The sequence below is a fragment of the Kwoniella dendrophila genome, chromosome 6, assembly GCF_036810415.1.
Source record: "Kwoniella dendrophila CBS 6074 chromosome 6, complete sequence".
Taxonomy (NCBI): Eukaryota; Fungi; Basidiomycota; class Tremellomycetes; order Tremellales; family Cryptococcaceae; genus Kwoniella; species Kwoniella dendrophila.
Window position 1 is genome coordinate 1,831,799 of NC_089481.1, and position 23,573 is coordinate 1,855,371.

Genomic DNA, 23,573 nt, shown 5'->3' on the forward strand with positions numbered 1-23,573 from the left:
CTATTATTATGGTATCGAATTAATGTGATTTGTGGTCTCAAGCTGTAGTTGTTTTCTATCTTCTGTTGATGACTGAAAATGATAACTTGCTGAGAAAAAAAGAAAAAACGTTCCCACCCGATGGAGAAAAAAGGACAGACGGTTCAGGATAAAAAGGAAGAAGATAATTTGTAGTGATACAGTTTAAATGCTTTTATTGTTGAAATTTTTGTATGTATGCAAGAATCGCCAAAAGAAAATCGAAAAAAATTGAGAACAGATGAAATGAGGTTTTTTGAAAAGAGGGAATGACAAATGAGAGATCCAGAATATTGTTATCGGTAAAGTTGATTACAGTTGGTTTTAGCATTAAATTTGACTATCTTTCTAATCGATGGCACAATGTCCTACTTGATTGTCCAGCTATTGGAGAATGTGCATCCATAGGGTTGGATCTAGGGTTATGATGACTGTCTAAGCAGATGTTCCTTGCCACTACGAAGCAGCTTGAGCACCGTTCAGAACCACTAAACCGTCGGTGTTTTTACCATTCTCATGGGAAACAACACCATTGGCAGCAGTTGCGAAACCACTTAGAGAAGTTGCTGATAAAGGTGGTAATCCTTCTATTCCAGGTGGAGGTAGAATTTCGGTATCTATTATCGATTTTCCATTACTTCCATTTGTTGTTGTGATAGGCGGTACAGGATCAGCTCCATTCGGCAAAGGTACACCACCATTCGGTAAAGGTGAAGAGATCATGTTGGCATTTTCACTTGAGTTTGTAAGTGGGAATTGCGATAATTCTTCTGATGGTGTGGCTCTACAGGCGGTAATCAAGTCAGTCTTATGCCTTAGCTCGAAAAATAGAGAAGATTGACGATACTCACTTGCTGCGTTTTGGAGGTCCTTGACCAGGTTCTTCACCCGTATCGCCCACTCCGACATCGGCGACGCCCTAGAAATAGGTGAATTGATTAGTCAAGCGAACTCCGGACGGTGTAAAAACTCACATTCTGCTGAGTTCGCTTAGTCTTCTTCTTGGATTTAGGCAGTCCATCGGGAAAGCAATATGGGGGGAGATCGGATCTGGTAGACAGAAAGTCGGAAACAACGTTTTCGAGGCAAATAGAGGACAAGGGTATATCAATGGGAAAATGAGGAAAGGAGGGAGGATAACAAGAACGTTAGATGATCAGCATGATTACGATATTGACGTAAAAGGGAGATAAAATACCTTTTTGCCGGTCTCAATATTACACTCATTTCCATCTCATTGTATTTATCCCATCCTTGACAAGCTGCACAGAAACGTTTCGATGGGTAGAACAAGTTGAGGACTCTCGAACCTTGACCGTCTTCTGCAAAATTAGAGAAACAATCCGTTAGTTTCTGTTTTGCTATAGTAAACAATGGCTTTTCCCCGTTCATAGTCCTATGTCTCTAAGAGTACCTTTCACTATAAGTAGACGCCGACTATTGTAAAATGACATTCTCTGCTTGCGATTATATCCCCTGAACTCTCAACTTTCATCCGATTTCTTGTTTCCTTCTCTGTAGTAAGGAATCTGACTAGAAGCAATCCACTCACTAGGTTTCTTTTCAATTTCTAAACCAATAAAGAAATTCTTTGTCCATATCTTTCTTGCACCTTCTTTACCTTGTATATCAGATTCTTTCCTGTTCATTAATTCAGGTGAAATTTCACCTTGAGAAGCTGCAGCCTGTTCTTCTTCTGTTAAAGTATAAAATACATTTGATATACCTCCAACTTGTGGATGAGCAATGATAATGTTATCTGTATTTTCTAAATCTTGGACTAATGTACGTATACGTGATTCTACCATACCACTCCTGAATATTATGAAAAACTTGTCAGCCTTCTACTGTGAGAATTTGCAGTTAAACTGATTGCTAGTGGGCAATTTGCATCGATTAGACCCGAACTTACCAGTCTTTGATACCATCTGATGTCGAAGCGGACGCGACAACGTGTACATATGTTTTATACATGCTGAAGAAATCTGCTCTTTCGAACAAACCCATCCATGATGAACCGGGATTTTTGAGAATCTCATCGGTTATTTGCATTGCTAGGAAATGCCGCGAGTCAGCTTGAAAGATATGACAGAAACGATATCTTTGGAATAAAAGTTGACACTCACCCCTCAACATCTCTTTCTTTATGATACTCATTGTACTAGCTGTTATATTATGGGTAGAACACATTGATGGATAAGCAGGGGTAATGACTGGCATTCGATGTGCCATATCTCGTCTATCAAGCTAAAGAGGAACAGAGTCGTTCAGCTTATTGTCCCAAGAGAAAAGCAAGACGTTAGCTGGACAACTGAACATACCTTTGGATTCCAAACTGAATGTTGCATATTCGCAGGGCCAGTCTCTATCTTTTTCAAAATCACCGGTTGAGGCCAGCCCCTACAGCATCACGATCAGTCACATGTATTCTAACAATTCCGGTGCAGAACTAGTCAGAAGACAAGAGGGAATCTATCTCACCACTGATAGTATATAGGAAAGAATTTCCCTACAATAGTCGCTGGAGCAGCTGTAGGATACAGTTGACATATTCTAGCTGTTAATAAAGCCCAAGCTACACCACCGGGGAAACCAAGAACATTGGAGTAGATCCCACGACCTGGAAAAAGGGAAATGAGCTAATCGTCAGAACATTAGTGACAAGCGAAAAGCTCACGTTTAGCCCAAAGTCTTATTGTCCGTAACGCCGTTCGGAAAGAAGCTACATCCGGTACAAGGTTCAATATCATATCTGTTACTCGAGGACCTAGTTAGGGGTTGATGTCAGCTGAATCTCTTGACGATAGACCATTTATTTGTAGGCAGAAAGGCATGCAGTTATCCCGCCTGTATTGAGGTATAAATGATCTTGATAGGGATCTGCTTCATGTCGCCCAATTGATCGAAAAGATTGCATAGAATTGATCACACTCACCATTTAAACTTCGCTGCGAAGCATCATCTACACCCCTTAATATTTCATCTTTCTCAATATCCAATTTATCACCAGCTTCAGCTAAATTCACTCTAGCAAATAACAGATCTACTTCTACACCTGATATAACCGTTTTCATTACCGGCACAAAAGCTGACGGGACGGCCTATATAGTAGAGGTGTAGATATTCAGCATCATCACTGCGCTGTTATCCTCTCCAGAGACGGATAAACTCATTCTCAAAAAGCAGGATATGCAAACCGAACTCACCGATATTTCAGTTACCGCAGGCCAAGCCCTTAACATGTCTTGAAACTCACCAAAAAAATGTTCTTTGTATATATGTCTAGGACAAACACATATTGTATCTATATCTGATCCGGGACCATGTACACCTAATCTATAGCGGAGTAGAAAAATCGACAATTAGTTAGATGCCTTCTCAAATCATCCAATTATGATGTTTCATAGAAATCCCAAGATATTGAAAAACGTAGCAACCCTTGTCCATCTAGACTACCGAGATATTCCTTATATAAAGCAGGAACTTACCGATATGAACCAGAAGTATATATCCTACCACCAGCTTCTGAAGCTACTTTTTCTGACATTCCTGATTTAATCGATACATCATGTACGAATTTAGATACTAGTTGTGCTATATTCGATAATAGTCTTTCTCTACAATATACATATTGATATATATAGTTAGCCTTCATCATTAAATAGTACGGAAGCCATCCGGATGGGAAATATCGATTATCAGGGAACACTGTCGGATGTCAACTTACCTGACTTTCCGTTCTTGTTCCGATTCAAACTGATTTAAAGATACTAGATCACTCATTAAAGCTATAGACAGGAAATAGGAGATTGATTAGCTGTAGTCTTATATGATATTTGCTTGTTATAAGAGTATTGATCAAGTGCAGATTCCATCCTTATATCATTGTTTATTTATACAACTTGGTTGTTCCAAAATATCCAACCTAATTCTTCTGATGATAATGCGCTTTGATATTCCTTCATAAGCCCACGACAAACTTACATTCACTAGATTTCACATCACTTTCCTTTGGCGAATCAGTTGATATAGGTGGTGTTACACCTAAGAACCTGATTTCGTGTTGTCTGATTGAAATCAGTGAATTAGCTCGAAGCTTCAACTGGATTGTCTTAATTGTCATCCTTTTGGATGCTGATGAAAGCGATCCCAGAACAAGAACAACACATACCCTGACATTGTGACAAGGGAGATTTCTCTTGAATTTCTTGATATTATATCTGAAAGCTTCTGTGATCATCAAATCCCCTGTGAGGTGAATTATTCTACTACTTTCTTGTTCTTGTTCTTCTTCCTTCTTCGTTGAGCTTGAATGAAAAACCAACCGTCTGTTATCGTGTTCTACTGAAATTTACTTGGATGCATAAAAAGTGGATTCCATGTGATCATCTATCTATGATATTTGGCGTATCTTGCACGAGAGTATATTTGTGTTACCTTTTAAAGTATAATGAGCAGAATATAGAACAGAACAAAAATAATACTAATATAGCAATTCAACATTCAACATGATCTTAATCGTAACTGACAGATGACACTGAGGCTATAATAGCGCGACTGACTGTACACCGTGGGAAAATGAATCACCCATAGTAGACAAGGCGGTGTTGACCGGTAATTGGCCTGCGTGGCATCTATCCAGTACAAGTTATTCTTCCTTTCAGAATGTCAATCTTTTCTTCAATGCATGGATGAGATTACTGTTGAGCTTTAGCGAAGAAGAGAGCAGGGAATCCTTCTCAGATCTTAAGAGGATGAATAGCAAGCAAATTATCGGTCGTCGACTGGTGCCCAGAAAATTTCGTTTGAATTTGACACTGGAGAGCAAATGGATATTCATGCGAGCTACTCAGTAGTTGGGGGGAGGTTGCTACAAGGGGTATATACAGATATGAAAGGTAATCAATGGGATGTATGGTAGATTGAGCTAGTCTCAAGATCGATTCTCGATTTTTTCTAACAACACCTTTGTGGATAGATAAAAACTATTTTGGAAGGTAAGGTTGAATGGCTTTAACGAAAAGATCAGTATCTTTACCGTTAACTGGAGTAATTGAAAGAGCATAAGAAGAATCGAATGATCCAGCCTAACAGCACGTAAATTATTCATTAGCTATTAGGGTTGATTGATCCAAATCTACTGTATGAGAGAAGTTGATATGGTACTTACAGACCAAACTGTAAATCCAACAAACACATCGCTATTATCGGCAATGTATTTAAGACCTTCCCCAACCCTGTTGTAATTTCAATCAATCAGTGTTATTTTGACTGAAAATTCACAAATACTGTACTAAAGTCGGACTCACTTTGATTGACAAGAATGAAGGTCACCATTGCCACCACCAGTTTCAGAGATGATAGCTTTTTTATTATGTTGTTTAAGCCAAGTTTTGAATGAGGTATAAACGTCTACAGCGCTAAAAGAAGACCAGAAATCAGAATTGAGGCAATTTTCTGCTTTTGTAGTATTGTGGAGATAGAACATTATTGCAGAAGTCATGAAAAAGGGGAAATGTTATGTCTCTATACTTACTTGGTAGTGCACTCCCAACTTGTACCACTTCCATCTGCATCATAGTATTTGTGAGCATCGATGATGAGTAATGAACCGGATTTATCGGCAGGATCGGTGACGGACTAGTGCGGATTCATAATTATATCAGCATCAATAACATTAGTAGTGTATTTAAAGCAAGGCTCACAAGTAAAGGATCATTTTGACCGGAAGTCCAAGCTTCAGGATGAGCCCATTGGTTTCCGGGTAAAGCGATAGTTTGAGTAATAGCTCCGGCACCTCTGATAGCGGTGACAGCAGCTTGGACTGATTTTGCCCTGTGAGAAGTATGTGTGTTGTTGGATCAGCATTCTATGTAATCGTTATTGAATGACTGGGATAAGGACGACTTACCATTTGTTAATATCGATGTCGTGGGGTTCATTCATGATACCGAAAATGACTTTAGATTCTGATTTATATTTAGTGGCAAGTAACTTCCAGAGATTTGCGAACTGTATTTATGAAGAATATATGTTATCATCTGAATTTAAATTCTATCCTGAAAATATTGCAAATTGTAAAGAGGGATTCCAGAATTAGTAAAAGATGGGGGATTACTCACGTTGGCATCGGAAGGTCCACCTTGACCGATAACTCCACCATTCCATCTAGCATAGTTGTGAACATCGATCATAACGTATGCACCTGTAGCCAAAGCGGCTTTGACGAGCTTATCGTATGTAGCGAAATAATTGGCATCGAGTGATGTTGAAGCTTGGTTGTTGCCTACAAGGTATTGCCATCCTACAGGCAGACGGAAACTGTTAAAACGGGAAACCAATTATCAGTGCTGTGTATATCGAATTAGAGGGAGACGTGATGGCCGATCAAACTGTTCATATGGAGAGGAGGATGATGATAAAAGATAGAACAATTGCGATACTCACATATTGGCACCTTTTCCTTTGAAGTGGGCGATTTGATCGGTACCAGGACATTGGGTGGTACCTATCAAGATCAAGAAGCTCATTAGGTGAATGTATAATTGAGGTAGGTGAAAGCTATACTTACCAGACCAACCATCTGTATTCATACCGAAATCGCAACCCTATTTGCAAAATTCATCAGTGACCGTCACATATCGGAGACTAGACTATATATCAATCTTCGCACTTACAGCTAAATTAACACCACCTAATCTTGGTAAAGCTCTTTTATCAACTGTATGAAGGGGTGCAGCTAAAGCTCCACCTAAAAGAGCGATAATTGAAAATAACTTGATTGATAACATATTGTTGGTATCGGTGAAAATGTCCAAGTAAAAGAGGTAAGAGGTAGTGGTTAGGTTTTGATAGGAAAAGTTAGTTGTTTATAAGGAATGTATGAAGGTTTAAATCAGATGAGGAAATTTATAGAAAGTTAAGATTGAAAACCGAGAACCGGATAAGGAGTAAGTGAAAGATGAAGATGAAGAAAATAGAAAGAAGAAAGGAGGGAAAGTCAATCAATACTCAATTGAGATCAGCTTATATATATGTTTTCATCGGTTTGATCAGGATACAGTATACACTTCACCACGTATTGAAGCATATTCGTATGGTCATTCGTCACCGAGGATACGATCCCCCCGTTCCTATAACTCCTGTCATGATATAATGTACCTTATCAAGATGTGTTTTAAGTTCTAGAATGTTGCTATCTGCTTCACTACCATTTGAAGAAACGTTGCGATGGATGAGTCTATTCTGGTAACAAGCTTTCACTGTGCCTGACAACGGTGACCATTGCTCGTTTCGAATTATTGAAGAACACAATTCCAATAGTGGGTTTGTTTAGACAACTTCCGTCTTCCGCTAGAATACCAACATCTGTTTTGTCGTTGTCGAACAAAGACATCTTTTGAAGGTGTACCGTGTAAACAGATCCAGAACAGAGGATTGAGTGTGATGTGGTATAAATAGGTAACATTTTCGGTTATCACCGTACAGTACAACAAGTTATCTAATCTTCATTTAGGATTTATGGTTAAAAGAAATCTCCAAGATATTATATTGGTTTGACTCGTTCAATTATACCTTAAGAATGAGTCGAATTGAACCAGTATGCATATGTTCACTCATTATTTTTACTTATAGAACTGTTCATATACCTTTGAGAATATCAGTCTCGAATATCTAACCCTACAGCATACTATACGTATTACCGGTGGACTTAATATCATGAAAATGAGGGAGATTCCAGATCATACTATACGGATAGCAGAAACGTCTGAAGATATTGGTAGATGTATGAAAATTAGAAAAGAGGGTAAGTAAGCTAGGTGGTGTTGATATCAACACAACTGCTAGCACGTTTGATTCGATTACACAGAATATGCTGACTTGTCAATTTAACAGTGTTTGTTGACGAGCAAGTAAATTGTTATTCCCCTTGGTATCACCGAAACGGGCCAAGGTATTTTCCCCATATATCTTGCTGCATCTTTCAATACCAGGATTGTGATTAATGATTATGATTCCAATTAGGGTTACGATATATCGATAGAAACGAACAAGTAAGCCAGAAGCTACAGGAATGAAAATATACTAGCTGATATGACTATACTTAGTGATGATAATCGTAGTACACACTTTTTACTTCTACTGAACGAACAGATACCCATAGGAACACTAAGATTCATCAATGAGAATAATCAGGTAAGTAGGATTCGATTCAGTACCGCATCACAATGTTCTATTACTCTGACTAACATGCTGACCGATTCATAGCTAGGTAGATTCGCAATACTAAAAGAATATAGAGGTTTGGGATTAGGTAAACCTCTACTAATAGCTGTACACGATTATGTCAAAGCGAAAGGCGGGAAAGAAGTCTGGTGTCAAAGTCAAGTAAATCACTCGAATCACCCTCTTCGTTCAATCCAGCACTCAAGCTTCCATATCGATTGTGAACGTAAAGTCTCTGATCAATCGCTATAAGTAGGCTGGCGATCCGACACAAGGTGGTGTAGATGCTACAGGTTTTTACAAGAGATTAGGTTATATAGATAAAGGTGATAGATATATAAAAGAAGGAAGTAAGTGTTCATATTAGCTATGTCTCATCTTTGCAGTCTATGACGCTAAGCAGTATTGAATTTCTAGCTGAACATCAAGATATGGTATTTGTCCTATAAATATATCATCAAACAGAGTTTCAATAGCATGGTAAAATATCATTTAGCATGTAATAACGTAAGGCTGAAGCATATATTCATACTTTTTGAGAGTTGTTATCTTTATGAACAAGCCATACTACAACACCCCGAAGATAATGAAATCGCACTTAGAATGATGAATCACTATCTACAACCGTAGTAGTTCCGTCTGAATTGACTCTTTCAATGATATCACTTCCGCGTCTTTTTCTGAAAAGGATTTCACTCTTGTTTCCATCCCCATCAGTTTTAGTAGCTGCCAGATAAGCTTCATCACCAGTATCTCCAGCTGAATGACTTGAATCATCGTGTTCAGATTGGAGCACAATCGCTTCATATGGTAGCCTTAGGTTGCTGACTGCTTCATCGTTGGATGATCCACTTTTCGTACTCAATCTTTCTTGTGCTTCCTCAAAGCAATCTTTAGGTACTCTTCGACCGCCATAAAACTCTCGCGGATCAGATTCGAAATCATCGTCAAGGGTACTTGCGAAGGAGGCGGTATGAGCTTGTTGAGTGGTGTTCATTCTCGACCTGTTGAAGAGTTTGTTAGTATTGTGGTTGATAGCAGTTCTCAAGCGTTAGTCATCCAAACAGCAAAGAGGACAAGAAATGATAAGATATACGGTGGCAAGTGATCGTAAATGGTTTACAAATAAGTCAGATTTGGTATGAAAGGATCCAGCCAACCTTTGTTACACGGAATAACTGTAAATGACGAAATGACTGAAAAGAAAATACACATAATACATGAGATACCATCTAGCAGAAAGTGTATATACGGACCAAAGAGCATTGAAAACTAAGTCAAGGAGTTTTGTATTATCTTCTCTTTCCACCTTTTTTTGCCGCTCCAAATTTAGAACTTGCTGTTGAACCATTTGCTCTATCTTGTTTACCTTGAAACCTTACAGCTTTTCTTACATTTAATTCACCTTCTTCACCTGCTGAACCTTTTTTAGATTTTTTCACTTTACCTACACCCATTTCTAATCTTTTCAAAACATCTAATTGTGAATCTTTTTCAATTTTGAATCCACCTTGTTCATTTGATTTTACTGTAGGTTCAAATTTTCTTTTTATTCCTTTTATTTTAGGTTCACCTTCGATTTTTTCATCATATTTACCTAAACTTGCTGTTGATGTTTTTGAAATTAACATTGATCTTTTTAATTCATCTTTACGTCTTTCTCTTAGATTTTTCTTCTCTTCTTGTGTTTTTTCTACACCACCCCCATTAGATTTACCAGATGAAGATGATGATGTTGAAGCGTTGTTCGCTGCTGCAGCAAGATTGGCTGCATGTTGTTTTTCGTTTTTAGCGATTCTTGCTTTACGCTCGTTTCTTGCTGTTTTGGCTGGATCAAGATCTGCATCTGTAGGTGAGAAGTAAAGGTAAAAATACAATGTCAGCATTCATGATATACATTGGACTGTCTGATGAATGATGAGGAAGAAAAGAGTGGATACAGTTTTGTTGGAGTGATAGGTTGATTGTTACATGATATGAAGAGATATATGATATAGGATGGTAATACGATTTTATCAAAATATCACCAAAACTCACCATCTCCAGCTTTAACTTCGTGTAACCATTGATCTTCAGATTGTTTATTTTTACCATTTTTACCCCATCTTGGAACCCATTCTTGTCTTTCTTCATCCCAAATATCTTTTTCTTTCTTTTTGTGTGAAATTCCTTTTTCTTTTGCAAATCTTTCCCATTTAGTTAATGGTTTTGGTTTAGGTAAAGGTTTTTCTCTAGGTAATAAAGTTATTGGTTCAGGTAAGATTGTTATTGGTCCTGAATTGGATGACTTGGTAGGTAATCCGAATAAAGATGATATTAATGCTTGTGTTGAAGTCAATGTTAATGCTAATAAATGAGGGTTCAAGTTGGCACTGTGACACATCGAGATTAAGCCATCAGTCTTTGATTCTACTAAAGGGTTTGTGGTGAATGATACAGCTTGAGATCTAATCACTCACCCATACTCTTCAGCATCTACAGGTGTGTTATCGAAAGCGGCGAGGAGACCTGCATCAGTTATTACGGGAGTGGTTCGATTGAGGACGGCAGTTGAGCTGTTAGATATAGGATCAGCTTTAAGCACACGTAGATATGTGACTTCTATTCCACTCACTTTGCTGTGGCATAATCTGCCAATTGTTGAGATACGTCCATTTTGTATAAGTAATGCTTGTTAATAATCGATATACAGATGATGAGGATATAGTATAAATTATGTATATGTATCAATATCAATAAGTGAAGGTCAAAATATGCATTTGTTCAAATTATTATTTAATCTTTCTCTTTGATGTATAACCGTACCTTAAAAATGATAATATATATAATAATGATAAAAATGGGATAAAATACAATAAATTCATATCCAAAATAATAATAATCTATAATCGGAAGAGAACGCTGTGTCTAAGTAAATAACGTTACTCCAATCAATTCTCTTCATTATCACTATCACCATTATAATCTCATATATATTATCTCTTACCTTTTACTCAACTCACCACTCATCCTACAAGTCATCAAAATGGAAGGCATTTTCAACAGTAAGCTAGCGTGGTCTCAATCGAGGGCAAACTGCTGATATACCATATGCATAGGACCAAACAACATTCGAGCTAAGCAAATCGCTTACCAAGTAAGTCGCGGAGAAAAACAACTCGCATACGTCAAAGCAGTTTAGATATGGATAGAATATGTGGAATATCGATAGTCAAGGATAGAATCACAATACCTTGAAACTTCTTGTCAGCTGGAGGAAGGAAAGAAACGAGAAGATAAGACTCGCTTGAGGATATAGATAAGGAATAGTTGAACTTTGGGCTAACTGGGTATTTCTTTATAGGCTGATAAAGCTCCTGTCTACCTCAAAGGTAACGGTAAAATCTGGTTCCGTACGTATTATCCTGCTTTACCAGCTAGTATGTTGAAGAGGAGAAAGTAGTGCTGATGGTTGGACTCAATCCTATCATCTAAAATACAACATCACGACGTCTACATCAATTTCCAACCGTGCACCAATCATATTATACACAACCTTACATTGTTTCGATGATCTCTCTTACCTTGTCAAAAAATATATGTTCATACTGTCACAATGATTCAATGTGGAATACTCTATTTTATACTGGATTATCGGACTATTATTATTGTTATTGGATGATGTTGGTGGAATCTTGATTCAATTATGGCAAATTGGGCTTTATCTGGGTAATTGCGATGACAGGAGCTTACTTGGGTCTCTTCGCCGTATCCTTCATTGGTTCAAATTTCCAATTGATTCAATACATCCGAGTAAGTAGCTGGTCACAAATCTGTAACGGGTTATACCAAGATAAGCGCACTTTTGCTGATTGTAAACTGCATTATCCTCTTCATTTCCTTTCTTATTCATCAATACTACATCTTATCGCTTCTTCAATTACGATCATATCGTATCGCGATAAACAGGGAAAAGCAAAGAAAATCGGAGAGTAAATATTGCTTCGTTAGAATAGCAGAAGTGATAATAAGGATGTGGGAAAATCAAACATACTTATATTGAATTATGCATCTGATGATTGGCTCCTACGGGTTCTGCGGACAACCCGTTCGCTGTGAGCATCCACTTGTCTTTGAACGTGTTGCACAACCTCTTCACCATGCATCCAATTAGTGATAAGATGCAAGTAGTATACCAAGTTTGAATGCATACACTAGAATTATCACGCGAAAGTTAAGGGATTAAAGGTGAAAGTGACGTAAATGATAAATTCTCATTCACTTTATAAAGTCAAATGCCTATTTTTATCATTTGACTTCTTCCCCCGTCGTAATACCTTTTTTTGTTCTGGTATCACTCTTTACATGACTTTATAATCTGGCTACATCTAGAACCATCCTCCCTTCGATCTCTTACGTTTCAATAGCGCACACATGCTTATTCTTGCTCGTACAATAAATTCCAACTTGTCATCATCGTTTCCAACAGTACCGCGTTTCATCACTTCATTCAGATCAATCACATTTGTAGCTAATATAAACATGTCTCATACACATAACGTTCCAATACCTCGTCCTCCTGTCATAACAACTAACTCAGGTAAGTTTAAATCAATCTAGCTGCAACACAAGTCCATGTATATTCATGAGCTATATACTAACTCACGTTACGATGTGATCCAATTCGACCTCAATAGGTAGTTTCCGTACAAGATCATTAGCAGTATCACCTTCACAAAGGTTATCAGGATACAGTGGAATTGGATCACCTAGAACTATATCATCTGAAACGTCAACTATACATGGTGATATAGAAGGACATGATTATGGTACAGGACAACATCATTATGATATCGAAGCAAATCCAATCCAATCACCTCACTCTTCAAATTCACCTTTATCACCTGTTTCAGGTAGAAGTGGATTAAGTGGTTCGCATGGTGGTGTAAGACAAAGAAGAAAACATAAAAAACATAAGAAACACGAAGACTATAGATGGATGTCAACTACTGCTCAAGGTGGTGGTACAGGTGATGAACCTGGTGTAGATGTCAAGTCAAAAAGAGATGAAGAAGCATATGGTCATTTGAAGAATAAAACTAAGGTCACTGTAAGTTTCCTTTCGTTTTACAAAAACCTAAAGATGCTCAAACTATCACATATGTTCACCAAAAAGAAACTGACAGTCATGTAATATCTCAGGTGGTCGACTATTCCTCAAATCCAGATGAAGATAATACAAATATACGTTGCGAATTTCCGGGAGAAAGATTAAGGGAATGGCTAGATAGTGATCATGGTGCTAGAAGGATAGGTGAAGATGGTAAACCTACTGGTGTGAGGTGGAGTAAGTGATTATCCCCATCGTGATTAGGTATATAAGGACCTGTCCTAACACATCAATCTGTCTACTCCAACAGTCCATATCGATGGGTTGAATTGGGAGGTTATCAAAACCCTTGTACCTCATTTCGGGTAGGTGTACATTAAAGCCTTTTCATGGTGATCTATCCTCCCATCTGCCATGATTGCCATGATTTAGCCGAACATGGCAAGAAGCTGACTCCAACCTTCACATCTATAGTTTGCATCCCTTGGCAGTCGAAGACGCGTTGCGAGCTACCAACACGCCTCGATCAAAACTCGATTTCTACCGGAACCATCTCTATTTGCAAATCTTAATCCATCATACTACGCCATCAGATGAGATTAGAATGGCACGAGCAGCTGAAGCTATGGCACATGAAAGGGAGTCTGGCTTTACGACTGAGGACGATGCTAGTATAATCGAAGGCGGTCAGGATTATTCAGCAGATAAGAAGAGGGGCTTTGGAGACAGATTAAGAGGAGTTTTTGGGTTATCATCTTCAGTAGACGAAGAGGAAAGAAGGAGAGATTCGATTCCAAAACTACCTGAAGGTGTAGAAGGTGTTTTTGAACCTAGTGTTACTCCCAGGCATGCTGGAGGACATCATGTAAGTTCCCTTGCGTTTGGTTTACGACGAGAAAGCTCAACATCACATCCAGCTGACGAGCATCCTCATCCTGGATAAAAATTTTAGACCTTCGAAAAGCAAGCTCATACTTTGACCGTAAATGAACTGAGTGCAAAATACATGGTGCCAATCCGCCGTGGTATTCTGAGTTTGTTCATGCTTCGAGATGGTAAGTCAATTCAAATAAAGTTGTTCAACCTTCATCGTGTGTACGGGTTGGAAAACTCATCACGATGCTGTTCTTAGGCACAATGATATCGATGGACGCCAAGCCGACTAGAGAAGTGCTTGCCCCTATATACCATCGATTGGAGGATGAATCAAGTTTACTAAGAAGATCAGGTGATGTTAGTATGTTAGCTCAGGCTATTTTGGATGTTGGTGAGTCTGATCAATCAGAAGAGTCCACCTGCCAAGCTGACATCCGTTTACGAATCAATCAATTCAGCTGCGGATCTGGCGATTGAGGTGAGTGATGCAATAATAATTTGTACAGCAAATCACTTGACTGTTGCTGACTTGGCTTGATACGTACAGATCTCGCAAACCTTTGAATCTGAACTGTTAAAGCTGGAAGCTTCAGTCCTTGTGAATCCGCAAGTGAGTCAAACGAATCAATGTTCAGTCTTCTTGATTTGTGATCAAGCGGATCTTAGCTAACCAAATTGATTATCCCACAGATGGAGACAGTTCGACACTTACATATCCTGTCTTCTCAGCTCATCAGACTGCGAAGAATGCTTACTCCACTCCTACATATATGCTATATCATCCGTGATCAAGATGCGCAAAGATCGGTAGCTGCAAGTGCAATGGTACCTGCTGGCTCTAGAGGTCTCAATGGTACAGCTACACCTGGCCTAAGCTCGAACGGGCATATGAATGGTAATCAAGGTATACTTCATCATGGTATAAACACACAGCATACACACTTAGGGTTATCCTTGACCCCTCAACATAGTAATCAGAGTCAAGGTGCTTATTTAGGTGCGCCACCGTTATCACCTACACCCTCAAGATCAGGTACTCCATTGCCTGGTAGCATAGGAAGAGGTGGTCGCGATGGTAGATCCGGACCAAAAGACAGTGAAGGAGACGATGCGGCTAGTGTGTTGAGTATGTTTGGCGTAAATCCAACAACCCAAGCTGTTCAAGTTGGTTTCTTCTCACCCATAACGCGGGTCTATATATCTGATTGCGTAGATCACTTGGAAATCACAGTTGGGAGTTTAGAACAGTTTGTAAATACCTGCGACCATTTGACAGATTATGTCTTTGTAAGTTTTTTCGAATCCCGCATATCGTCGTTCTGCATTTTATAAACTGATCATTACATGGTAACAGAATGTGTTGAGTTTCCAAACCAACGAATCGATGGAGAGATTGAGTATAGTTACTGTCGTGTTTTTGCGTGAGTAATCTCATTATGCTTGGACAGTGTCGGTATTGACCGAAGTTTTCTCAACCACAGCGTTAACCTTCATAGTGAGTAAAGCCGTCTGAGCCATTAATTTGAAGTATAGTATACTCAGATTTTTTCAATCTCTCTACTTTAGGCATCGTACTTCGGTATGAACTTTGACGATTTTGCCGAATTGCATCAATCTGTATCATATTTCTGGAAGGTCGCTATCCCATGTACAACAGCATTCTTCGTCATATTCTCTTTTGGATATCTAAGAGCATTTGCCGAAACATTGTACAGAAAAGTAAGAAGATGGAGATGGATGATGTTGTTAGGTGGTAAAAAAGCACCTGTTGGAATGCGCAGAAATGGTAGTGGAATTAAGAGAAGCTAGTTTCAACTCTTCAGGCTTTGGAATTCAGATAAATATGTATCAAAGAATGCATGATAATTGGAAGAAGCTTCTTTGGTACGAAGAAGGGTGGCATATATTGGCATTCATGTGAGCCGAATTCTGTGCTTCGTACATGAACACGAACATTATCGGGGATTCAGTTCAAGTCAAACTATAGAAAGGGCGGTTATGAAACGAGGTGATGGAGAAAGGGGATTATATTATACTTGTGAGTCGCGAATATGAGAGACAGTCTTGGAGACTGTTAAATTAGGCTGCAAATCGGAAATCGAGCCTACAAGAGAATCAAGAAGAATGAAATCAGCAGGTAGTCTCACTGCGAGAAGGCTATAATAGAAGAAAACGATATTCACCTCTTATTTCCAATATCGGTTGTGGTCTTCAAGTAGTGAGATCGTTCTTCTTCTGACATTTGACCCCAAACTCTCTCTTTTGTTCTATTTCTCCACTTATAATAAGCCCAGGTACCTGGGTAGAGGAAGACCTAATCAATGTATTGAATAATTAGCCAAAATAAACCTTATAATATACAATGCAGCAACACTTTTAACTTACAACGTTGAAGCAAAGGAGAGCGATCAAGCCCTTATTCGCTTTCTTATAACGAGGTTTATCACTTGCTTGGTATACATTTGAACCGATCATAGCTGAAGCTTGAACGAACATGTTATATAGACTAAAGTTGGAATGAAGAATCAGCAAATGATAATAATTTCATCAAAGCAATATCACTTACGATGCCGATACAGATCGATTTTGCACCGTACCTGCATTTCTACTTGTCCAAGCTACCTGAATGGCATGTGTGCTGTAGATCAAAACGACAATTAGGAGGTAGCGACATCAAACAAATCCAGATGGTAGACTTACTATGGATAAGAGAGTAAAACAGTTTCAATGGCGAAATAAGACCAAGGATTTATAGGATCTTTTAAAGCTACTAAAGGTATAAAACAAGGGAGTAACCATAAATCTTCTGCTGAAGCAACAAAAGATCTAGTATTCACTAATTCTGATAAAGCTGTTATACCAAATTGTGTGAAAATACCTAAAACTTCATATGGGATTGATAATAAATTAGTTTAAACAGTTGTAAAACCTAATTCCTTGAATGATAAAGTCAAATATTGTGTTACAGGGTACTTTGGGATCCCGAACAATAAACCTAAAGCATATAATGGATACATATCATAATCTGTTATACCTTGCCAAATCATTTTCAATGTTAAAGCTTGTCGATTATGCATTCCTCCTTTATTTGGATCATCACGAATGACTAAACATAGGAATCGAGAATCAATTCACGAATCGTACATTAGTAGGTGGTCAGTGTGAGTAAAAATGATTGTCATCCTCCACTCACCATTATTAACGATTATTTTAGCTTCGCGATCGGTAAAGTAACCTTTAGGTAACCATTTGGATTTAGTCTTAGCTGGTGAAGTAGGCATCAAGAAAAAGGAAGCGAGACCAATTGCCACTAATTTTAGAAAAAGGAACACAAAGTTCAGCGATAGCTCTTATGCATTTAACACAGTTGCTTAAAGGTATAGCAGCTTACAAGTTATTATACCTTCGAAGAGGAACAACCACCTCCAACCAGAGTAACCATGCAAACCTCTCAATTTGAGGAAACCGACAGCCAAGAAATCGGTAATGATACCACATACATTTGATGACATCCAAAACCAAGCAAGTCTAATAGGAAGATGTCTACCGTCGTACCAATAACTCAGATATAAGATAAGGTCCGGAATGAAACCACCTTGGAATACAGCACTACGAAGAAACCGCGCCACAACTGGTCAGCTTACGACAGATTCAAACATTCCAACAGGCAAACTTACATTAAAACTCTGGTGGCTAAGAAAGAAGCTCTACCATTTAACCAGAACTGAGAGGCAGAAATGATACTGAAAATACAAACTTGAATTGGGATCCATCTGTCCGGACCAACTCGTTTTGAGATTAATTGTGATGGTAATTCAGCACACAAGAAACCAAGTTTTGATAAAGTTACACCCAAATTATAATCTGCTTGAGTGAAATGAAGTTCTTTCAGAAGACCATCAGAATTTGCGTTACTAATGTTACTTCTGTCCATGTTCAACGCTGAAAACATTATACAAGCCCAAAGCATAATTTTCCAATCGATTTGTCTCCTGACTTTCTTCTCTTCCCGGACAGTCCATCGAAAATTTGGATCAAATGCTTCATAGTTTTCCCAATCTTCTCGAATATACTTGTGTTTCAGTTCTTCAACATCGTCACCGTCCCAGATACTAGGTCGCGTAGCGATCTAGAACGAAATCGCGCTGGTTAGTCCTGCGTTCACGCTTTTGTGTGGCAGATCCCAAGAGAGGAAACTTACAGCATCCGGAGCATCTTTAGGTAAAGGTGGTCTTAAACCTAAAGCTCTCAAGACGGCTGATCCTAGAGCGGACTCTGCTTTATCTACATCAGCAGAAGAAATCCCAGCAGCTAGCGGGGCTGCTTCGATCTTATGTTCTTTGAGCTTCTTATCTCCACCCAAATGATATTCTTCTGGTAAAGCAATATCATCGTCATCCAGATCTGTCTTTGATTTGGTCTCAGAATCACTTTTAGTTGAAGGTGAACTTGATCCACTTCGGTGAATCTGATTTTTGGAGCTCATCTTGTGGTAAGTCTTTCACTATTCTGAACTGTTTTAGGCTGAAGTAGATTAGCTTATTGAAGAAGGATTCCCGTCTTTCAAGCATATATATATATACATCAAATGATCGGCAAATTAGCAGCCACTCTTCAGAGGTTATGCTCGTTTACTGGTATTACCAAAATTCAGACCGTAAAAAAACACTTTGTGATCTGCTATGACGAATTCATCATTCAATTTGACATATCGAGGATGTTCAAGAGGTATTGAAAATTGTTCGGGATTGGCAGTACCTCATGTAGAATTGAATGATCCACAACGCTAGTCAGGTTGGGTGATACGCAAAGGGTCGATTATGAATTACTTTCGGTATTTCGGCTGTCTGGCACAATCTAGCACACGAGGTTCCACAGGTGACGCCATTCATGAATAATATGGCGAGTTCATCTCCAGTTATACCGAAAGTGAACACTACACTCCGAAGCGAGATTCATTGGGTACAGTCTACTAGGTAAATCACAACCTCGATCTTCTTTTTCGTTCCTAACTCATTTAGTAAAAAACTACAAGAGCTGAAGCTCTTGAAATTCAAGTCTTTGAGGGATTTTTTTGTGCCGAAGAACATTTGCTTGGCATCTATATCGAGCGGTCAAGTCGGTGCCGGTTTTTTGTCGTTGTTAATCGCGATATGGCAATTTGTTCTTGTACCGTACTGTTATGAGGCGTTCTTGATAACGTATATATCAGTTAATGATATCGCTGTCGTGACAGTTAGCGATCATCAGATTGGTCAATCCCATCAACTATTCCGAATAAATTCAAGATGACCCATATGGTGCAAGTTTCGGGTTGCTGTTTATCGCAATACTCAATGGAATGAGCAAGAAGAACGTGATAAGAAGCTAGAACAGTAATGATAATCGCCGATATCCACCTGCTTAGCTCATCACTATTCGAATATATGCATGCATCTGAATGACTGTTTGCATATGCACATCCATCGTCACATGGAGACTGAAGACTGAAAAGTATACTCACACCTCGGGATGACTTCATAATCACCCAAGACCAGCAATTGAAGCATATTCCTACTATCACGGTGAATTATAGCATGAGGTGGCGTGATTGATCGTGATAAGTGGTTGATGCCCGGAATGTCGCCTATATCCGATGATGATTTTGGCGTGATATAACAGAATTTGGCGACTGTTCTCAATCAGCATATTATCGTTATCAAGCATATGCAACTTTTGAGAAGAATCACCGAATACCTGAGGTTCCTATATCAAGATGAATCAAGATAGAATGTTCTTTATCCTGAAATTGAACCGATATTTCAAGCCAAAATGTCTACCACTATAGCTGAAACTTTACCCTCACTTCAACAAGCTACCGCCACTCTTCAATTAAGTGGTGGTAAAGAGGAAGTGGAACATACTAAGAAAAAAGTCAATACAGCTTCACCTGAAGACTACAGATACAAGAGATTCTTGCCAACTTTCGATACTGAAACTAAATATCCACCTTTAACACCCTTCGAACATAAAGATCCGGGATTAGAAGCCTTAATGCATGACAACCCCAGAGAATTTTTGGGTGGTGCTACCGCTATCAACGCTCTATCACCTAATTTCGGCTCTGAGATAGAAGGTGTACAACTGCACAAGCTTGATGCTAAAGGTAAAAGGTGAGTGGTTATGACCAGGAGGATACGCAATTTAAGTGAGCCAGCACCCACTGACAATTAACCCCGTTATATTTATGTAGTCAACTCGCATTATATGTTGCGCAAAGAGGTGTTGTAGTTTTCCGTGATCAGGACTTTATCGATCAATCACCTGATTGGCAGTTGAATGAATGGGGCAAAACCTTTGGTAGATTACACATACATCCAACATCAGGCGCGCCAGCGGAATATCCAGAGTTTTATTTGGTTTACAAAGATGGTGCACCAACTAAAAAAGGCGTCTTTGATGGATATAACCCAAACAAGTTATCAAATACCGGATGGCATTCAGATGTTACATACGAACAGGGGTTACATGCCGGTCCTGGGGGGGGGGGGGTCGGTCAGGTCAATTTTTTTTGCATCTGTTTTCCATTGAATAACGGTAGCCAGAGCTGTTCTGAACCTCTGAGTATGATTCATGAATCCATAGACGACTTGTGAAAAAAGTTAGAATTTTTTTTCACTTGGCCCGGCTGACCCCCAAACCCGAGTGAGGCGGTGATGGTGAAAATCTCAAGTCATCCGGTCCCCAATGCACTTATGCATTTCAGACAAACACTACGTGGTAGAGGGAGGTTCAGTTAGCCAGGATAAAATAGTGTGAATGCATGGAGCGTGATGTGTGTTGAGATATAAAATATTTTCAGACGACTTGCCATTCTGACCCCTTAGGAAATTTGACCCGCCACAGTACCAAAATGGGCGATGGTGACAGCCATGCACGATTTTTTTCATTTCTGTTTGACATTACCAGTAGGGAATCAACTGATTAGCCAGGATAAAATAGTGTGAATGCATGGAGCGTGATGTGTGATGAATGGAAAAATATTTTCAGACGACTTGCCATTCTGACCCCTCAGGGAATTTGACCCGCCACAGTACCAAAATGGGCGATGGTGACAGCCATGCACGATTTTTTTCATTTCTGTTTGACATTACCAGTAGGGAATCAACTGATTAGCCAGGATAAAATAGTGTGAATGCATGGAGCGTGATGTGTGACAAATGGAAAAATATTTTCAGACGACTCACCATTCTGACCCCTAATAACCCCTGTTGACGCCTAAGCCGGACCGTCACCAAAATTTCAGATGCCTTGGGTAGTTTTCCAGCTATGTATGTCAACTAAAGCCTAGATAATAGAGAAGGTCCCAAATAGTCAGAATAAGAATAGTAAAACACAGTTGGGACAGCATGCGACTTGTGAGAAAATATTTTTGCTCACTCCGTGGTCTGACCTACTAAACCGGGATCAAATTTATGGAACCCAAAATGAGTGACGGTGACGGCCATGTATGATCTTTTTCATTTCTGTTTGACATTACCAGTAGAAAATGGACTGATTAGCCAGGATAAAATAGTGTGAATTCATAGAGCATGATGTGTGTTGAATGAAAAAATGAATTCAGACGACTCACCACATTGACCCCTAATGACCCCTAATGACCCCTAGTGACCCCTAAATTGACCCCTAAAAGTGCCCCCTAAAACCGCCCCTCGCGCCGTCAGCCGGTTGGGGTCGTACTCATTCAAGTTTGAACCTCTCCAACTATACCCAGCTGAGACAGCTCTAATAACTCAGCCCCGACCAGTTCAGCTATCCAATGCAATATTGCCGCTCTGGTGAGTTTGTGATTGCAGTCTGGTGCGGCACATCTGATCCTGAACGGTGACGGATTGTTCCTCTGGTAGCGGTGACATTGTTCATCTGGATTTTTTTTGCAAGGCAGCCGGTTGTCCAAGGAGGACCGAGCCATATTGAAGACATCACTGATTTGCTCATCCGTTTGATATTTGGCCAAAAGGGTGTTGAGGGTTGTATCAGGTATGACTTTTCCCGTATTCCACCAAGCACTGGCATTGAGAGATTTGGTCGGACGTCTGAAACCGGGATTCCAACCTAGACTGTTGAAGATGTCGGTCAACACCTGTATATGCTCTTTTGTAGACTTTTCATCGTTACTTCCATAGTAGAAGATTTGCCTGAGATGAGCTTGCCGGTAAACCCAATTGGCATCATCCAAGAATGCTTGTCGGGTGACCAGCTTAGCATGCAGTTGATGCCGGAAGTGTGGACCATCGCCCTGGTGCAGCCAGTAGGAAGGGTTGAGGAAACCTGTGTCTTTGACCAGCCGAGTCGCCTCCTTCAGGCTGGGTGCTTTGACCGTGACTTCTATTCTGAAACCACCCAGTCCGACATCATCTTTGCCCGTCAGATTGTGAATCATCCTCATAGCCGAGTTCAGCTGAGACCTAATGCCCCGTAGGGTTTTGGGAATACCGCCTTGCAGGTGACTGTTGAACGATTTGATGACATGGATGATCCTCGGGTAGATTTTCACCGAGAAGTTCCGGCGGTGATGAGTAGCTTTGAGATTGACCGTACCAAAATCCAAAGAGCCGGGAACCATCATAGGATAGTGCTTGATGCCATGATGTTTGCCGGTAGCTGAAGCAAACAGCCAGATATAAGGTGAGCCGAAGCTTGTACCGATATCCCATTCATTGTGTTCAGCCCACTTGTGATCGGTCTGAGCTGGTTCAGTCTGGAGGAACCGGTCTACCATCGGCATCTTCTGACCATAGGACTTGAGCCGGATGGTGTCACAGCCAGCAGTGAGGAGACAATGGATGAACACTCGGGTGGGAAGGTGGACGTTACCCAGACTGGCTTGATGTTCCAGAGCACCTGGTTGAGCGGCTTGATACTTGTTGAGTTCTTCAAAGAAAGCATCCTTGTACTGCAATCCTACCCAGAGTTGATGGGTGGCTTCAGCAAGGAGAAGGTATCGGTCAAATGCCGGACCTCTGTGATAGGTGGTGTGAAGTTTCCGTACGGGCGCTCTGCTGATGAGTTGAACATCGGCCAAACTGGATTCAAATCTGTTGAGGTACTCTTCCGGTGACAGCACTAATTCCCATCTGTCCACATCCATCGGTTTCACATCCAAGTCTTCCGCCGGGTGATCGCCTTGTTCTATGTGATCGCTCAACATCCTAAACCCACCCATGAACGGCTGATCTCTGACATCTGTTTCTGGTTCTGCTGGAGCCGCGGGAGGAGACCAGCCTTGATTGCCAAGTAGAGGGCTGTGTGATGTGGGTGGTGATGCGGATGGTGAGACAGGAAGTGGATGGATGGGTGGGACGGGTGATGGAGTGTCGAGCTG

General features: G+C 39.8%; 9 protein-coding genes across 9 annotated transcripts; 4 read left to right on the top strand and 5 right to left on the bottom strand.

Moving 5' to 3' along the window:
• Positions 1–474: 474 nt before the first annotated feature.
• Positions 475–4,141, bottom strand: L201_005229 (uncharacterized protein; the record flags this gene model as incomplete). The annotated part of the gene is made up of 15 exons (XM_066220962.1): positions 475–802; positions 870–937; positions 993–1,068; positions 1,217–1,340; positions 1,571–1,833; positions 1,931–2,072; positions 2,145–2,265; positions 2,340–2,418; positions 2,500–2,638; positions 2,696–2,785; positions 2,954–3,119; positions 3,225–3,354; positions 3,507–3,635; positions 3,746–3,806; positions 4,003–4,141. 15 exons carry the CDS (start codon positions 4,139–4,141, stop codon positions 475–477), a joined length of 2,055 nt encoding a protein of 684 aa, XP_066077059.1.
• Positions 4,142–5,003: 862 nt separating this feature from the next.
• L201_005230 (uncharacterized protein) lies at positions 5,004–6,809 on the bottom strand (the record flags this gene model as incomplete). The annotated part of the gene is made up of 10 exons (XM_066220963.1): positions 5,004–5,105; positions 5,189–5,255; positions 5,328–5,438; positions 5,555–5,658; positions 5,724–5,853; positions 5,930–6,030; positions 6,141–6,339; positions 6,466–6,526; positions 6,590–6,626; positions 6,696–6,809. 10 exons carry the CDS (start codon positions 6,807–6,809, stop codon positions 5,004–5,006), a joined length of 1,026 nt encoding a protein of 341 aa, XP_066077060.1.
• A 934-nt stretch (positions 6,810–7,743) lies between these two features.
• Positions 7,744–8,693, top strand: L201_005231 (uncharacterized protein; the record flags this gene model as incomplete). Its single annotated transcript, XM_066220964.1, has 7 exons — positions 7,744–7,825; positions 7,915–7,931; positions 8,044–8,072; positions 8,127–8,214; positions 8,287–8,406; positions 8,501–8,594; positions 8,662–8,693. 7 exons carry the CDS (start codon positions 7,744–7,746, stop codon positions 8,691–8,693), a joined length of 462 nt encoding a protein of 153 aa, XP_066077061.1.
• Positions 8,694–8,842: 149 nt separating this feature from the next.
• L201_005232 (uncharacterized protein) lies at positions 8,843–9,241 on the bottom strand (the record flags this gene model as incomplete). Its single annotated transcript, XM_066220965.1, has 1 exon — positions 8,843–9,241. The coding sequence occupies one exon, from the start codon at positions 9,239–9,241 to the stop codon at positions 8,843–8,845; it is 399 nt and encodes a 132-aa protein (XP_066077062.1).
• Positions 9,242–9,536: 295 nt separating this feature from the next.
• On the bottom strand, positions 9,537–10,899 carry L201_005233 (uncharacterized protein; the record flags this gene model as incomplete). Its single annotated transcript, XM_066220966.1, has 4 exons — positions 9,537–10,090; positions 10,282–10,616; positions 10,704–10,799; positions 10,859–10,899. The coding sequence occupies 4 exons, from the start codon at positions 10,897–10,899 to the stop codon at positions 9,537–9,539; spliced, it is 1,026 nt and encodes a 341-aa protein (XP_066077063.1).
• A 370-nt stretch (positions 10,900–11,269) lies between these two features.
• Positions 11,270–12,219, top strand: L201_005234 (uncharacterized protein; the record flags this gene model as incomplete). Its single annotated transcript, XM_066220967.1, has 5 exons — positions 11,270–11,288; positions 11,343–11,380; positions 11,588–11,636; positions 11,969–12,036; positions 12,193–12,219. 5 exons carry the CDS (start codon positions 11,270–11,272, stop codon positions 12,217–12,219), a joined length of 201 nt encoding a protein of 66 aa, XP_066077064.1.
• A 546-nt stretch (positions 12,220–12,765) lies between these two features.
• Positions 12,766–16,018, top strand: L201_005235 (uncharacterized protein; the record flags this gene model as incomplete). The annotated part of the gene is made up of 13 exons (XM_066220968.1): positions 12,766–12,823; positions 12,921–13,333; positions 13,426–13,570; positions 13,644–13,698; positions 13,808–14,198; positions 14,286–14,388; positions 14,466–14,600; positions 14,668–14,687; positions 14,757–14,819; positions 14,900–15,496; positions 15,564–15,630; positions 15,691–15,704; positions 15,776–16,018. 13 exons carry the CDS (start codon positions 12,766–12,768, stop codon positions 16,016–16,018), a joined length of 2,304 nt encoding a protein of 767 aa, XP_066077065.1.
• A 270-nt stretch (positions 16,019–16,288) lies between these two features.
• Positions 16,289–18,695, bottom strand: L201_005236 (uncharacterized protein; the record flags this gene model as incomplete). The annotated part of the gene is made up of 10 exons (XM_066220969.1): positions 16,289–16,313; positions 16,393–16,523; positions 16,595–16,715; positions 16,776–16,847; positions 16,910–17,093; positions 17,139–17,315; positions 17,403–17,519; positions 17,601–17,818; positions 17,887–18,338; positions 18,411–18,695. 10 exons carry the CDS (start codon positions 18,693–18,695, stop codon positions 16,289–16,291), a joined length of 1,782 nt encoding a protein of 593 aa, XP_066077066.1.
• A 1,325-nt stretch (positions 18,696–20,020) lies between these two features.
• Positions 20,021–20,854, top strand: L201_005237 (uncharacterized protein; the record flags this gene model as incomplete). The annotated part of the gene is made up of 3 exons (XM_066220970.1): positions 20,021–20,361; positions 20,442–20,739; positions 20,834–20,854. The coding sequence occupies 3 exons, from the start codon at positions 20,021–20,023 to the stop codon at positions 20,852–20,854; spliced, it is 660 nt and encodes a 219-aa protein (XP_066077067.1).
• Between the last annotated feature and the right edge of the window lie 2,719 nt (positions 20,855–23,573).